Source organism: Ceratina calcarata, unplaced genomic scaffold, assembly GCF_001652005.2.
Source record: "Ceratina calcarata isolate Rehan_Ccalc_2016 unplaced genomic scaffold, ASM165200v1 scaffold579.2, whole genome shotgun sequence".
NCBI lineage: Eukaryota > Metazoa > Arthropoda > Insecta > Hymenoptera > Apidae > Ceratina > Ceratina calcarata.
In genome coordinates this window covers 719,565-734,674 of record NW_017177008.1, presented here as the reverse complement: position 1 = coordinate 734,674, position 15,110 = coordinate 719,565, and the positions used below count along the sequence as shown (strand labels likewise).

At 46.3% G+C, this 15,110-nt stretch overlaps 1 protein-coding gene across 3 annotated transcripts in view; it reads right to left on the bottom strand.

The window, feature by feature from the left end:
- The window catches only part of Pdk1 (Phosphoinositide-dependent kinase 1), a 330,571-nt gene that overhangs the window by 271,410 nt on the left and 44,051 nt on the right, over positions 1 to 15,110 (bottom strand). For 2 of the 3 annotated variants that reach the window (XM_026817462.1, XM_018032420.2), the window contains exon 2: positions 2,755 to 2,781. The exons of the other annotated variant lie outside the window; for it this stretch is intronic. In XM_026817462.1, the coding sequence (XP_026673263.1) occupies positions 2,755 to 2,781 (27 nt within the window). The remainder of the gene's footprint in view (positions 1 to 2,754; positions 2,782 to 15,110) is intronic. 3 annotated transcript variants of the gene reach the window in all.

Below are 15,110 nucleotides of genomic sequence, written 5' to 3'. Positions count from 1 at the left end.
GGAAAATTGTATAGGACCATTCTTGTAGAGGACGACGAGATCTACAATTTCTGTATAAAAGTTTCTTGCTAGCGTTAATAGTTAACGAGTAATTTGCAAAAAACTGGTTTTTCGTTTTTCGTCAATTACTCGTAAACTATTGATGCTAGCAAAAAAGTTTTATATGGAAATTGTAGATCTCGTCGTCCTCTACAAGAAAGGTCGTATGCAGTTTTCCCGTATCTCTAAGGGTTTAGGAGTTATTGAGGAAAAACGAATTTTTTTTCCAAAAGTTCGCTGATTCGATGGTGGAATGGTCGGATTTTGTCAACATCAATAAAATGCCATATAATCATATGTAACTTGTTAAATATCGAAGTTAGAAGAAAAACAACTTTTATTTAAAGCATTTTTCGAAATAGAAATAATGTCATAAAAGTCATGAAGCCATTTCTCTCTAAAAACTCGTCCGGTTTCTCTTTATGTTTCTTGTACAAATTATTATGCGATAATCATTGGGTGCACGTTACTTCAAGTGGAAATAATAATATTCACTGGCGACACCTTCTCATTACCGCGTGTCGTTGAAGTTATCGGCTTATCGGAGGATGGCCGAGGTTCCGGACAAAAAAAGGAGGCGAATCGCGACAAATCACTCGATATCTCGGCGACCACGCGCTGAGGAACCTCGAGAGAAGACGGAACAAACGACGAGGGTGGGACACGGGGGTGGCACCTGGAGCGGCAGCCACCGAGACGCAAGAACTTTTCTTATTTACGAGCGAGCTTATTTCCTCCGGCTACTGCATATGGATATCGGAGAAGGTGGTCATGCGACGCCGCGCCGCGTCGTGCAAAGTTATTACTCCTTAAAGCCTCGCAAAAGTGGATTTCGATTTTTCATAATACCGAAGCAAGCTCGCCGAGGCGAATAATCTTCGATCTTTATGTACGGAAACCGGGTCATCGAATGAGTTTTTGTAGAGCTAATTGACTGTAAATCAAAATCGAAACGGTAGTACGGAATATGATACAAGTAGATACGCGTCTCAACATTTTTGGATTTAACAAGCCGATTTCCAAACACATATCCAGATCACTTAATTATAACGGTCCTTAAAAGGCTCGAACCCGGAAAAGGATCGTTGAAAAGTACCGAATTTATCGAGGCCGCGTATCCGACTCCTCGGGTTCGATCTTTCCGCGCGAATCTTCGCATGCGTACGTACCTGCCGAGGTACAAAGGAGGCCGGTTAGTTAAGGGCAAAGCAGGCGAACGTTGTCGGAAACGTTGAAACGTCGACGACGAGATGAAACGATACGTTTGTCGGGTTTTATTTTAATTTCGTGAGAGAACAACTGGCGCCGAAGTGAAGTCGGGACGTTATACACGGAGGGATAATTAAAAGCGGACTCGCTCGCATTTATCTTGGGACGGGATGCAACAGCCAGAAAATATACGGCGATAAGAATGATAAAAACCGACTACGCCTCGCTTTGTTCGAGACTCGTCTCGTCGACAAAATCTGGTATTTAATATTCCGTTCGCTCTAACCTTTTTCGGGACGTGTTTTCAATCCTCTTGAAATAACAACGTAAGGAGAAATAACGGGAAAGTTCGTCTAAAGGCAAAATAACGGAAGAATTAGTTTCGGAAAGGAATTAGATTAATTTTTCACGCGACGGCAGTGGCCTCGATCGATTTCTCTCTACACACCGTTATCATTCTTTCTCAGGGAAACGTTAGGACTATCGACGATAAAGGGTGAGGAAAGAAAGCGACTGGATTTCGCTCACGTCCGAAGAAAAAGTGAATCTGTCGTCCGAGAGGGAATCACGTCTCCGGAAAGATACTACCTACTCCGTCACGGTAGCATGTCACCAACTAGCTAGCTTGGTAGACTGTTCCATGGTCCGAGGTTCGGCGAAGATCGACGACGCGAACCTGATCCCACCGACATGGTCCAGAAATTCGTTTCGTTCGGTTTAGCGACGAGCGAGATTTGTTTGAATTCCGCTACGAAAATCCCCGGGTATCGTTCGCTCTCGGGGGTAAAAAAAAAAGGGACGAACTGATACTATGGTGGGATCCCTTCGCGAGAAATTGGATGCAGGACTTATTTCCGTGAAATCAAAACGAATTTGTCAGCGATAACCTGACAATACCGAAAGGGTCGAAGAAGTACAGTGAAAAACGAAAAGAAGCTATACGGGACATTTATAGAAGTAAAGTTCATTCCATGATAATTTGTATATTATAATAAAATGAAATAGGTCGCAGTAACATAAAAATTAACGAGCTAAATGCTCTGTCATTAGCTTACATGCCCACCCACAGATTATAATCGATAATGAAAAGTAAGATCTCCTTTCACGTTGATCCTACTTTTATAGTCTGATTTTCTACCCTCACCATGCTCACATGTAGCAGTCACGGTAGAGGATATAGAAAGTAGAGATTTGTATAATAAGCGAACCCTTTTCCGATTTCTTTCCGAATATTTTGCTTAGCTCGCCGGAAACGGATAGAAACAGGAATGAAAGGGGCGGGAGGAATTCCTTAAGTCCCTAGAATATTGGTATATAGACGACGTCGGATAACCACATTCCACGAATCCGCACATAAATGCGTACTGAGACAAGTTCACCCACTTCTGCCCTACTTATGATTCGATCCGAAATAATTTTCCATAGCTCGAATCGCGTGCAATAACAATAATCCGACATCTCACAATTAGTGGTATCATGCAAAATTCTGTCGAGTATTTTAATTACCTTCTCCTTCTGCGGGTCATCGTCGATCTGGAACAACAAAAAGAGAAACCCGGTTAAAGTTGGATACTTTGAAATTAATCTGCTATCATAGATTAAAACGGATCGAGATCAGTTTATAAAGCTGAACGCTGTTTAAAATTGCCTTTTGAAAAAGGAACAAAATAAACGAAACATCATATCGGCGGCTATTCATTTCGACGCGTTCGCTCTTGAATCCCCGAATAAGCATTATCGAAATCCGAGCGCGTTATTTCAGTGGCCACACACCAATTTGTACATATATGTACTTAACCATTAACGCGAGATTCATCGTATAGATAACGCGCGATCGGAATTTTTCGATAGGTGAAAACCGTTCGTCGGTTCCGCGATTAAAAGTGCCGCGTTGCGATAAGGGTTCGTAGCAGTCCAATCACTACAGTAGCTCTGCCACTCAACGGATAGGGTAATTAATAGCGTTCAGGCGGATCGCGAATCAATTGTTAAACCAAGACGACGATTATCGATACGTTCCATTCGAACTATATAGGACTGTTTATTACGGAGATTTATGCAATCAAGTTGTCCGTATAATTGCGTTTATTTTAAAAACCAGGGAGCGGCGAATGCGAATTAATAAGCTACTTCCGTAAACATCGATTCGTTTCACAAATCTGATTCGTCTTTTTATCGAATTTTATAATGTAAATTGTGAATAAGAACGAAACGTAGTAGATTCGAGGTACATAAATCATCGCGAGCTCGTTAAAAGTAGAACCGGGATGAAAAAAATCTTTATTATCTTCGCGGAGGGCGTAGTGTTATTCGTTCACACGATCGTCGGGAACGGAGGGGAAAGAAATAAATGCGGTGGGCCCGGTGTTTATGGCAGCTCGTTACCACCGATGGTTTTTAATTTCAACCACCGCCTGCTCTTCTTCACCCCGTTCTCTACCCCCTCGTTCCTCGTCGGCCACCCTTAAGTATGTTTACACGACTACTTAATCCATTGTCCGTCGAAAGGGGTGTACACGATGCTCTCGATGTCCACAAAAATTTAATCAACACTCTCGAATACGATCAACTATTCTACTTCACGAAAGTGCATGAAGTATCGATACTAAATATAATTTCTTGGAATGATATCCTAAGTTTTAACTCTGCAGTCTGTGTATAATTGTGAAACACGTATGAGCCTTGATACACGGTGTGCATAATTCCTTGGCACGGATATTGCAGCTTTGCTAACGAATGCGTCCTCAGTTGCTCATAAACGCACGCGGTTGAGACAATATCGCGAGAGAAGACCGAGAGCGACGCGTAGTATGTACAGATTATAGTCAGACAGCGATGAATCGTTCGAAAGTTTTCCTATATCCCTTGGGAATGTCTCAGGCGCATGGTAGGCGCTAGGGTTAAACGGTTAATAAAGACGCAGTTTGCCAGGGTCGACGACACTAATAGGACGACATCTTAACTTTAACCGATACGGAAACAAATGCTTTTTAATCCTTTGGTACGCGCACCACGCTGTATTCTCGCGTAAGTACGTTTACATGGCCTGGCTAACCCCATTACCATCCACTAACGTGTCCAAAGGGATGCAAAGGGAATAAGGCGGAGAGGGATGAGCGTCGAGAAGCGGCGCGGGTAAATGGAGAAAGATAGAGGCGGGTGAGGAAGGGGGAGCGTCGGGGAATAGGTCGGTGCGGTATAAAAGCGGCTTCCTCGACGTGTAAGGTACGAGTGTAAGGCTCTTAAATGGTTATTGGATTGAGACCCTGCTCGAACGAGCGGGAACTTACTTGGCGATATCCTGTCGGTAGTGGCGGGCGGTTCATGTTCGAGGGAACGACGACGCGAGAGGGAGGTTGGACAGGGATGAAAACGTAAAAAAAAAAAGATGGAAGAGAAAAGAGAGGATGTGTAAAAGAACGAGTCGCGTCGTAGGCCACACACGTATCGTGTAAACAGAGACGGTGGACGGGAAACTTGAACGGAAGGAAGAAGAAAGAAGAGAAGAACAGAACGTTTATATGGATATTCGTATGCTCGAGCGTGCACCACTGCGATAGTCTTTCTCACTGCCATGCCGTCTCCCGTCACCGGGCTAAGTTTTCTCAACACTTTATTGCGACCTAGGCTAGAAACGCTACAGGTGTCGTGTGAAACATTTAATAGTAAGGGGAACGGTTAACTTAAACCAAGAGCACGCCGCGTTGTTCTTTTAATCCTACTACCCTGGCGACTCGGGCGGCGCGGCTCGTTAAATACACGGCACGTGGCTGTCTTCCTTTTTCCAAACTCGTTTATCGTTCGAGCCTCTTCGAGAATCGTACGCCCATCGCCGCGTAAAATGTTTCGTACTGATCGATTCACATGTTCGTGACATCGTGATATATTTCCCATTCAAGGAGAATTTAAAGCTATTAGAATTATTTTCTGTATCGACGATGAAACAGCAGTAACAGTTAATCGGAAAGTAATTTGATCAAGAATTCGATACGAGCAGTTTTATGTCGATCGTTAGCCCAGCCTTTCCTCCGTCATCTTCCCAACGACTCCCGCTCGCTCATGCTATAGCGAACAGTAGCGAACCGTTACCGATATTACCATGCCACTTAGTTACCAATTTACTTCGACCGGTCGAAAGGGGATGGTAGCGCGGCAATTTCTACGATTCACGCGCGTTTACATGTAAATCCAGATGTAAACCGAGGTCGTAGCCGGTTATTGCTAGGATGCTCGAGCCACAATGTCGCCATTAAAAGAACGTTTTTAGGGGGTTAACAGGCGAGCACACGCCAGACAACGATGCAAGTTAACCTAACGGGGTTGACTGCTTCATAACTTGCCGATTGAATTCGAACGGCGCGCGGGCCGAGTTCTGGCACAGTTTAACGTTCTAATACCCAAACTAGAATCGTATACGCATCTTTTTAATCTACAACAAAGTTTTTTCAATCACCGACAAACTTCCATCGTGCCGTCGATTCAACCAACGATGATACACAGACGAGTTTTACGCAAAATTTCTAATTATAAATGATACAATTATTTGTACGAAAAAGATTGAACGTAAAGTGAATTAATTGTATTTAAAAAGTTCTGTAGAGCTTCTCTATATCAATCCGTAATTTAAATTCACCGACGAAACGAATGAATTCGCGTATTTAACTTGCTCTAAGATTAAATATGTCCTCGTTTAAGTTGCCAACGACTGGTCCGTGACGGAGGCGAAGGCGTAAACGCGGGTAACGCGATTAAATCTCGTTTGAACCGATTCGTCGCGAGATCCGAAGTCGAGTCAAGGTTTCACGCGATAACGAAGTTTTCAAAGAGCAAAGAAATCCGCGCGTTGACTCATCGAAGTTCCAGACCCTTTCTCGTCGAGTTCTTTTGCGACGAACGCGGCACGCGTCGACACGAACTTCCGAAAAGAATTTCCTTTAATTAGCGGGTCCCACCTATGCGTGGTTAAACGCGTCGCGCCAATTAACGTAGTGCGTCATTCTTTTTCGACTGCGTTGAATACGAAACGAATCTTTCGAATTGCTGAAAACAGCGTCTCGCCGCGGATATTGCGAACAAACCCCGCTCTATTTTCCCCTCTCGTGAACGTATACAAATGCGTATACAAAATCGGTTGCGCTGCGCGCGCGAGGTTTTCTCTGCGTTCCTACTGAAAAAAAGGAGCGACGTTTGCCTCATCGGATCTGACGGTAGCGCGGCTGTGAATTCTTTTTCTATGAGCAACGAACGTACAAAGGGGCGAGGGAGATCTCTTGGTTAGAAATAGGCGCAGGTACAGAGAGCGAACAAGAGGAGAGGTAGGCGCGGGAAGTTTCGCCGCGCGAAGACTCGCGAGCCGCGCCAATTAATTCGAGTGGCGTGGCGCAATTAATTTGTTTCGGGCTGCGGATGCCGCTCGTAAAACGTGCAGATAAAATTAATGAAACGAGGATAGGAGAAGAGAGGGAATCTAGGCTCGGCGATGCGGTCGCTGAAGGGAAGCCAAAGCGCGTAGAAAACGAGCGGAGAATCGAAGCCAAGGGGTTGAACGGAGACAGAGGGAATTGTAATGAAGAAAAAGGGACTGGAGAGGGGGAGAGCGACTGGAGGAGCGAAGAAGAAACCGGGAATTATATCAGAAATAACATTCCGCGAGCTGCTTCGATGAGATAAACCGTTCCCCAGAACGCGAATGGCTCGAGTAGGACGAAAGTATGAAATATTTTTCAGGTACCATCCGATTTAAACGAGATACCACCCCCGAACTTGTGTCTTGCTTTCTGCTCCGTTTCGAGATTTCGTTTTTGAAGGTAAACGTTGGAAATATAATAACTGAAGAGTCCGTACGTACGTATGCACAGAATTCGTCATTCTAGTGGCGGACGATCTCGCAATCCCTGCGCACATTTCTGAATTCTCAATGGATTCCCATTCACGGGAAAAAAATTTCATTTATGCCCCGCAGATTTGGGAATAAAATTACGTTTTTTTTTGGGGACGCGATTCGAATCACGGTGGGGACAGTTAATATGTTGTTCGGCGCAAACTGACGAAAGAACGTGTTTGCCGATGGGCGACGGAAGAAGAACGTTCACGGTATACACTTAATTCCGATTGTTTCGTCGTTGCAGGCGAAACGATGAAATCGGTAGAATTGCGCGGTGCACTCGGAGCTCGTCTCTCGGCGAGAGTAAGAGGGTGCACACGAGTGTCCTTCCAGCGGCGTTCTAGTCTGAGTCGCGAGAGTTTAAGAGGAAGAGCGAACTGCGTGCTCGAGGAAAGTCGATGAAATCTCTTTTGTTTTTCGACGACACGACCACGACGAGACCGAACGAGAAAGAAGAGAGGGAGAGAGACAGAGGGAAAGAAAACAGGGTTAGGCCAAGACGATCTGACAGAACGGCGGGGCGGAAGAGGGTGAGAGCGTTTATTCCGATATCGTACCGCGAGTAAGACCGCCGCCTGTAAACGATCCAATTAAATTTCGCGCTATTGTAATTCGAATGGGCCAAGTTGTATTGCATAAATAAATTTATAACGTTATATCTCCGGCCTCTCCACGGATCTCATTTCCTTTGTCCCCGGCGCAGTCCGTCCGCCCCTCTTCCGCCTCTTTTCTCCTTTTTATTTCACCCCTTTCTCTTTTCCGCCTTCTCGCGGTCGTCGTTGGTGCAATTTATTTATTTCTCCGCGCGTGTTCCTCTCTCTCTCTCTCTTTCCATGCCTACCCTTCTCAACCAGGGGTGGCCTCTTCGAATTTCTTCGGCTCTTCGAACGAAGGGTTGCCGCTGTCGAGGAGAACGGCCGAAATATATGTTGCACCGATGACAACGCGAAAAAATATCAAAAGCCAAAGTGATTTATGAATAAAGGATTTATGCGAGCCGTCGGTGCTCGGTAATGGAAGGGACGCTAAGTGTCGCATTAAAAAGCCGAGGGGAGCGAGAATTAGTATCGGCGAATCGGCGAATCGTTCGACTCGACGAAAGGTACTTGAAAAAGATACGTGACGTATCAATCAACGCTGAGGACGATTGCAATTAAGTGCGAACCAGTGAAAGTGGGATCGATTTAACTTTTACAGAGTTAAAAAAGAGAACGAGAGATCTTTCGGTTCGTAATTCCCCGCGCGTGGAGCGTAAGAATTAATTAAAATAATGCATGCCGAAAGAATGGCTTATTGGAATTCATCCTTCGGTGCCGTTTAACGCGGTACCGGTAAATTGCAGTTTACAGGGAAGAAACTGTTTCCCGGTGGCTTCGATTATTCCCAATTCCCTCGACCTAACGAACACGCCTCAATCGGAACAAAATGTTTTACAACTACGACGTGCCGCGCATTGTTGAACGAAGGAAAAATGAAATTCGCGAAAACGAACAGACGGATACGTTCAGTGCGATGCTCTCGTTCTTTGTCCGACTTTCCACGAAACGTTTAAATTATAATCGCATAATCGCGTTAGGTTGCACAGGCGGCCATTAGCGAACCACGCGATATCCATTATTTCCGATTGCGTTACGAATTTACGAGCGTTTACGCAGGCCGCGCCGCGATCGTATTAACGCGACCGAACCCTTCGTAAAATTCGGCAGTGCGCGTGCAATATTATCATAGGACATAGTAAAACACCGGCTGCAATGCGGGGACGCGATTTAATAGGCAAATTAGTAAGCGGCGTACGGTTAGCGTATAATTCGTCCGATCGATTCTATCAAGAATTTTAATCGTATCCCTGTACACGAATATTTGTTCCAAATGTGATGCGATACGTGTACGTCTCTCTTTCTCTCTCTCTGTCCGGTCGACGAGAATCGGGAAAACTCGTTATTTTTATTCGAGCGTCGACCGGCATGAAGTGGCGAATTTCGCAAGGAGGAAATCGACGGTACCTGGGAGGGGCGAATCCCTCCGAAATAATACACATCAGGACTCGCGTACGCGTGCACGGACGCTCGTCCGCGTGATAAACGACCGACTCGAAATTGAAACCGCTAATGAATATTAATGAAATCGATAGTACCCCTGGATTTTTTCGAATCACCGGTTGATCGGCCACGTACACGGCGAATAAATCTCGGCTGACGTACAAAACTGCATATGAACTTCAGTGGAATTACACGTTGCGCGTTCAATTAAACTTCGAGGGTGCATCGAGAACCGAGCGTCAAGGATTCACGGTTGAATATAAACCGGAAGTCACTGAGGAACGTGACGATGCGATTATTTTTTATTTCACCCGAGAGCGTTTAAAAAAAAATGAATGTGTCATTAAAATTTTTCAGTGAACAACCGAACAAGTACGCGTTTCGAGGACTCGTTCCAAATGTTCCAAAATTTAATTTTTTTTCACCCGGTTATTTCGAACGCGACTCTCGTCGTGTTTCACGAATTGTCCAAATCTCAACTACGACGTAAGAACTCTCGTCCTTGATCGGGGATTTCTCGGAACGGATAGATAAACAGAAAGAAAGAGGAGTAACGGTCGTCCAAACGGAAACAGATTGTTTTAAAACGCTTGCCTCCCACGGAATAGAAGTTTCCGTGTTTGGCGATGTTAAGGACCACCCGTTAGGAACGCCTAGAGAAAATTGAATCGGCTCCCCGGACAGTTATTTATGCAAAATACCCGCTCTTTAGGCGATATACCGCAACCAGCGGACCTGTATCCCGCAGGATGCTCGTTACCGACCGGCGGAAGAGAAAAATATGTACGCCGCGTGTACGTGTGCGAGTATATACACGTACGGTTAAACGGCCGGCGGCTGTTATTTTTTCGCCGAAGCACCGAGTAAAACTCGGGCCAGCGTTCGTCATGCAAATTTCATTTGAACACCTTAAGTGCCTTCGCCCCCGGGGAGAGAAACGCGGCCCCGCGATCCCGACACGGCACCATTTCGAGAGAACTCGACGAGACATTAGAACCGCGAAACAAACTAACCCGCCACGCTTTTTTTTTCACCGTCAGGATTCCGCTAAACGTTCCCCTTCGGTGTTAATGCTTCAAGCGTTTAGGAATCGTTAAAGTCTTGTATTATTCGTGTATAAATCTGTTGACCATATTTTATGTGAATATTATATATTGACGAGAAAGATTTCGATATGATCGAATTCTAATAATCATGTGATTTATTCACGAGTTGTAACGTTTGATAATCTTACGGCTATGGCTATGCGCGAAAGTTACCCAGTTTTCTAAATATCGTAGCTGTGTCGCCACGGATTTAATAAATTTTCCGTGCTTACAAGCGGTGAAAGAACGATTTCGAGGTTGATAACAACGCTTGTAAGTAGTGTCGTGTTAAAGTGGTTTAAATTATCCATTCGTTATAAAAGCCCCACAGTAATTATTGCACAACTAATTAAGGTCGTTTCGATAGAAGACGTGCCACCTACGTCACCGGCCGCCCTTGACCCATTCTTAAGCATAAGTTACGTAATTCATCGGGTTATTCCTTTCATGCACACGTGGTAGAAGCATGTATTCGGTCAACCCTGATATAGAAAAATAAATTTATTTGCATCATAAAAGGAGATCGTATCTGCACACAGTCAGGCGACGTGCCCTAAGCCAGGATAAAAAGAGGGATAGCGTGCTGGATTTGCATATCAGTTGTTTCTAAGCATACGGACATTCTAGCAGGATAGCAAAACACATTGGCACCCGTGTTCGATATATTTTCTGCAAAATCTTCTGTCGAAACTCTCGTATAAGCCACGTCGTTTATACGAGCATTAATCTCTTTACTCGTTTTACGTAGTCCAATAATTTTCATTTACTGCCAAGGCGATTATATTTATTTACAACTGTTGTTCGGAGACTAACTCGCGGTGGTGAAAGAAAAAACTGGTGAAAAACCGGGACGAGGTACGAAGAAGTGGAACAATTTTTTCAACTGCAGATGCGCAACGCATTCAAGGGGGATGCACGAACGTAAGAATCATCGTGGCGAGGACACGTTTCGCTGCAGGCTGCAGCCCTATCCAAAAGCGTTTTCAACGTAACGCGTCTACGTACGCGGGATTCGTCCGCTACCCGGTCGTGACCGTCTGTCCGCGTCCGCGTTTGTGTGTATGGGTCGACGATTCAAACCGAGCCTATCCCACTAACGTGGGTTGGTAGGTGGATCCTGGTGGATCAATAGCCTCTGTCTGGCCTCACCCTCTGCCGCCAGCCTCAGTGCCCTCATTCGCCGACAACTCAACTCCAAACTCACCCCCTTTTTCCCCTACCGCGCCGCCGCCCGCACTTTCTTTCTCCCTTTCTCGCCCCGGTCTCCGTCTCTCTCGATCTCGCGCGGTACCTCCGCAGCTTTTCTCCTCTCCGCTGACTGACGCGAGCCCTCTCTCTCTCTCTCTTTCTCACCCTCGACACCCCCGACCGTCTCCGTTCCACCCTCGCCCGATTCTCCGTCCCCGTTTCGCTCAGGAACACTCGAAGCAACCGACCGACCACCCCCGTACGCAGTCCTCCGCGCGTACGGGTAGGCGAGTGCGCACACACGCGCGTAGTGGATCGCGCGTCAAGCGCAAGAGCCACGGACGTATGCTTCGCTCGAGAGTGTGTTCACGAGCACGAGGGCGTTCGAGGCTGATCCAGCGCGTGTGCGGACGAGCCAGGGGTGAGCACGGGGACGCGAGGCGAGACGGGCTGACCCATTTTTTAGCGTTTCACCTGTTTTATCTTCCCACCCTTTTTTACGCCAGAGCCCTACTTTGTTAATGCCTCGAGCGGCCCGCTAGACGACGCCAGACGGCTTCTCAGCTCGATCGGAGAGTAACACCCGTCGTCACTGGTTCTGTTTTTTTATTTTTTTTTTACAGACACGTGCGTGTGTCGCTTGGAAATCGCCACGCTAGATGAAAGCAGATACGCTCGCGAGTTTCATTAATATTCTGTATCACCGAGTCACTTCCGGATGCGACGTTCGTCGAGCGCACGGAACGCTCCACCGGAGGGTGGCTCGGTAAGGGGGTGCTCGCCCCAGACTGCTTCGATTTTTTCCATCCTCTCGACCTTTTTTCTCTGGCTCAAGATCGCCAGCACTCTTTCTACACTACTACTGTACGCATCGCGAACTTTGTATACGATTCCATAGAATCGTCACAACGATACCGAAAATGAATGTTTCACCAGAGTTCGTCGCGTCGCGTGAAAACGATCACCATTACTGTCCGATGAAATTAATACGAGACAAACGAAAAGCGAATCGCGGTAGTGAGCGACGGTTGACTGAAAATTGGCCGCGTCGTCGATAGACGCTCGAGAACACCTTCGGGATATATGTTGAAAATTCGCGACTAACCGTGTTCGCCTCCCTGGCCCGCATCCTTCGTTCACGTGTTTTTACATGCAAATTCTCGACGGGAACGTAATAAAGTGCGCGGTAAAAGAGACGCGCGGGTATGTGACAGTGGAAAACATAGGAAATAGCGGCAGTCGACCGCATAACTGCACGAAATGTCTGGTAGACCGCGATCGTAACTGTTTCCTCCGTGTTCCGACCTCGTCAGAATAAAGTGAACTATTTAGATTTTAAAGGTACTCCAGTTCGTACTTTTATTTCTCAATTTTTCTTTTACCACTGGCACCGCTATCGCCACTCCGCTTCCGGAGAAATTTACGCATACGGTCCGAGTCGAAAGAACGACAACCTTTACTGCGACCATTTCTATCGAATCAAGTATCTCTAGTACATAGCTTCTACTGATTCACGTTTCTAAGTACAGTAATAACTCGTTTTTTACGCTTATTTGAATAACACGAATTGTAACGTACGACAGTAGCGTCCGTCTAATCCTCGTTAAAATTCAACGCGAGGAGTCAAGAGATAATTGCCCGAATGAAAGGGTTCATTAGCAGTCGGTTTAGCAACGGACAAATTCATTTCGCGTAAAGGCGGTTGAGAAAAATCGAAGAGTCGCGAACGCGTTTGCATCCGAAAGTCCAGAACCGGAGGGGTTTGTCGACAATAAGGTATGTGCGCGCTCGTGGTAGGTATAATTAAGCGTGCCACATATACGCGTACACGGGAGCATGCAGAAAACGCGTGGAGCTACGAGGGAGAGAGAGAGATGAGCTGTGCTCCAGGTCTAACTGCTTGATTATAACCTTATCCGAGGACGGCGCGTCACGCCGGGATCACGTACCGCTACGTGAGCAATTTTTGCAGCTAAATACGTGGCCGACGTAGCAGACTGCGCGTCTCTCTTAACTCGCTCGATCAGCGTTGCAACCCGCCGCCGTGCCACGCCGTTGCACCCCACGCGACGAGACCAGACAGATACCGAGCTATAAACTTTTTATGGACGGTGTGCATTCCCATCTACAGGTTGGGAGGTTCAAAATTATACCGAGGCTGCCCCGTGTGCCGGTGGTTCAGGTGTACCTTATCCGAGGACGGCGCGTCACGCCGGGATCACGTACCGCTACGTGAGCAATTTTTGCAGCTAAATACGTGGCCGACGTAGCAGACTGCGCGTCTCTCTTAACTCGCTCGATCAGCGTTGCAACCCGCCGCCGTGCCACGCCGTTGCACCCCACGCGACGAGACCAGACAGATACCGAGCTATAAACTTTTTATGGACGGTGTGCATTCCCATCTACAGGTTGGGAGGTTCAAAATTATACCGAGGCTGCCCCGTGTGCCGGTGGTTCAGGTGTGCATGGTAGCTACACGTGTTTACCACGAGAATATTTATTCGGGTTCTTCCCGCGGTTAGTCCAACGAAATCGTACTTTACAGAATTTTATTTAATTGCTAATAAAAGAATATTATTATTTCGATTCAATTTCATTGTGATTATTATGAAAATCAATTATGCACAAAATGCAGTGCCCAAACTTAAAATGAGATATGTGGAATGAACATCGCATAGAAAGATTTTATACGATTCTAATGCGAAATATCGTTGGAATGGAAAAAGTAACAATCGAGAGGCAAAGAAACGGACTTATGAAAGACCGATGCGACAGCCACCTTGAAAGCTTGTGTGACGCGACGATGGGTGCCTTTTCGCTCAGATTGCAACGAGTGCCAGCGACAATCAGATCGCAAAACTCAGTGTCACGGTAATAACCGTGGCAATAACTGGGCGCAATAACACGTAGTCGTCTCCGTGGCGAACGCATGACGTGACGAACAAACGCGGACCGAGAGAAAGAAGCAAAGGAACGAGCTAGAAGCTAGGCCACCAGAAAACGGTCGCCACCTCGTGTCCCCATTTTCGCTTTTTTTCCCCTCTCTAACATTTCCGTCTCGCCGCGTTCGCGACGTCCCGACGTTCATTGATGCTAACGAGTAACGAATCACGAATTCTGAAATCATGAATTATTAAATCGGTTACTCAAAGAATATCTCAATTTTTTCCGAGTAGTAGAAACAATAGTGAACGTTTCTGGCAACAGGTAGACAGAATATTTAGTTCGCGCAGTGTAAAAAATTATCCATCGAACTTCGCGTAACGTACAGAAGTGAACGAGAGAACGCGAATAATTAGATCGAGCGAATGCGTTTCCATCCCCGTTCCGATTCCAATGAAAATTCGGAACGTGTCGGGAGAATTCCCCCGTTAGCGTGACAATGTAATTCGCCTCCACTTATAAGACCCCGGTTAAACCCATCGCGGCATGGAGGAGCGGTAGCCTATCCGAACTCGAACCCAGTCGGCAGCGACGACGACGACGACGACGACGACGACGAAATAAGGTGTTTTGTGCGCGTACGAAACGCGCGAGAGACAAAGGTACACGGGAAGCAACGAGACACCTCGTTAATCTCAATTCTCCGGCGAAGATATAAATCAGGAGGAGCAGCGGGAACCGAGCCGCGATTCGTTACGTGTTCTTCGCTCTCGTTTTTATTCC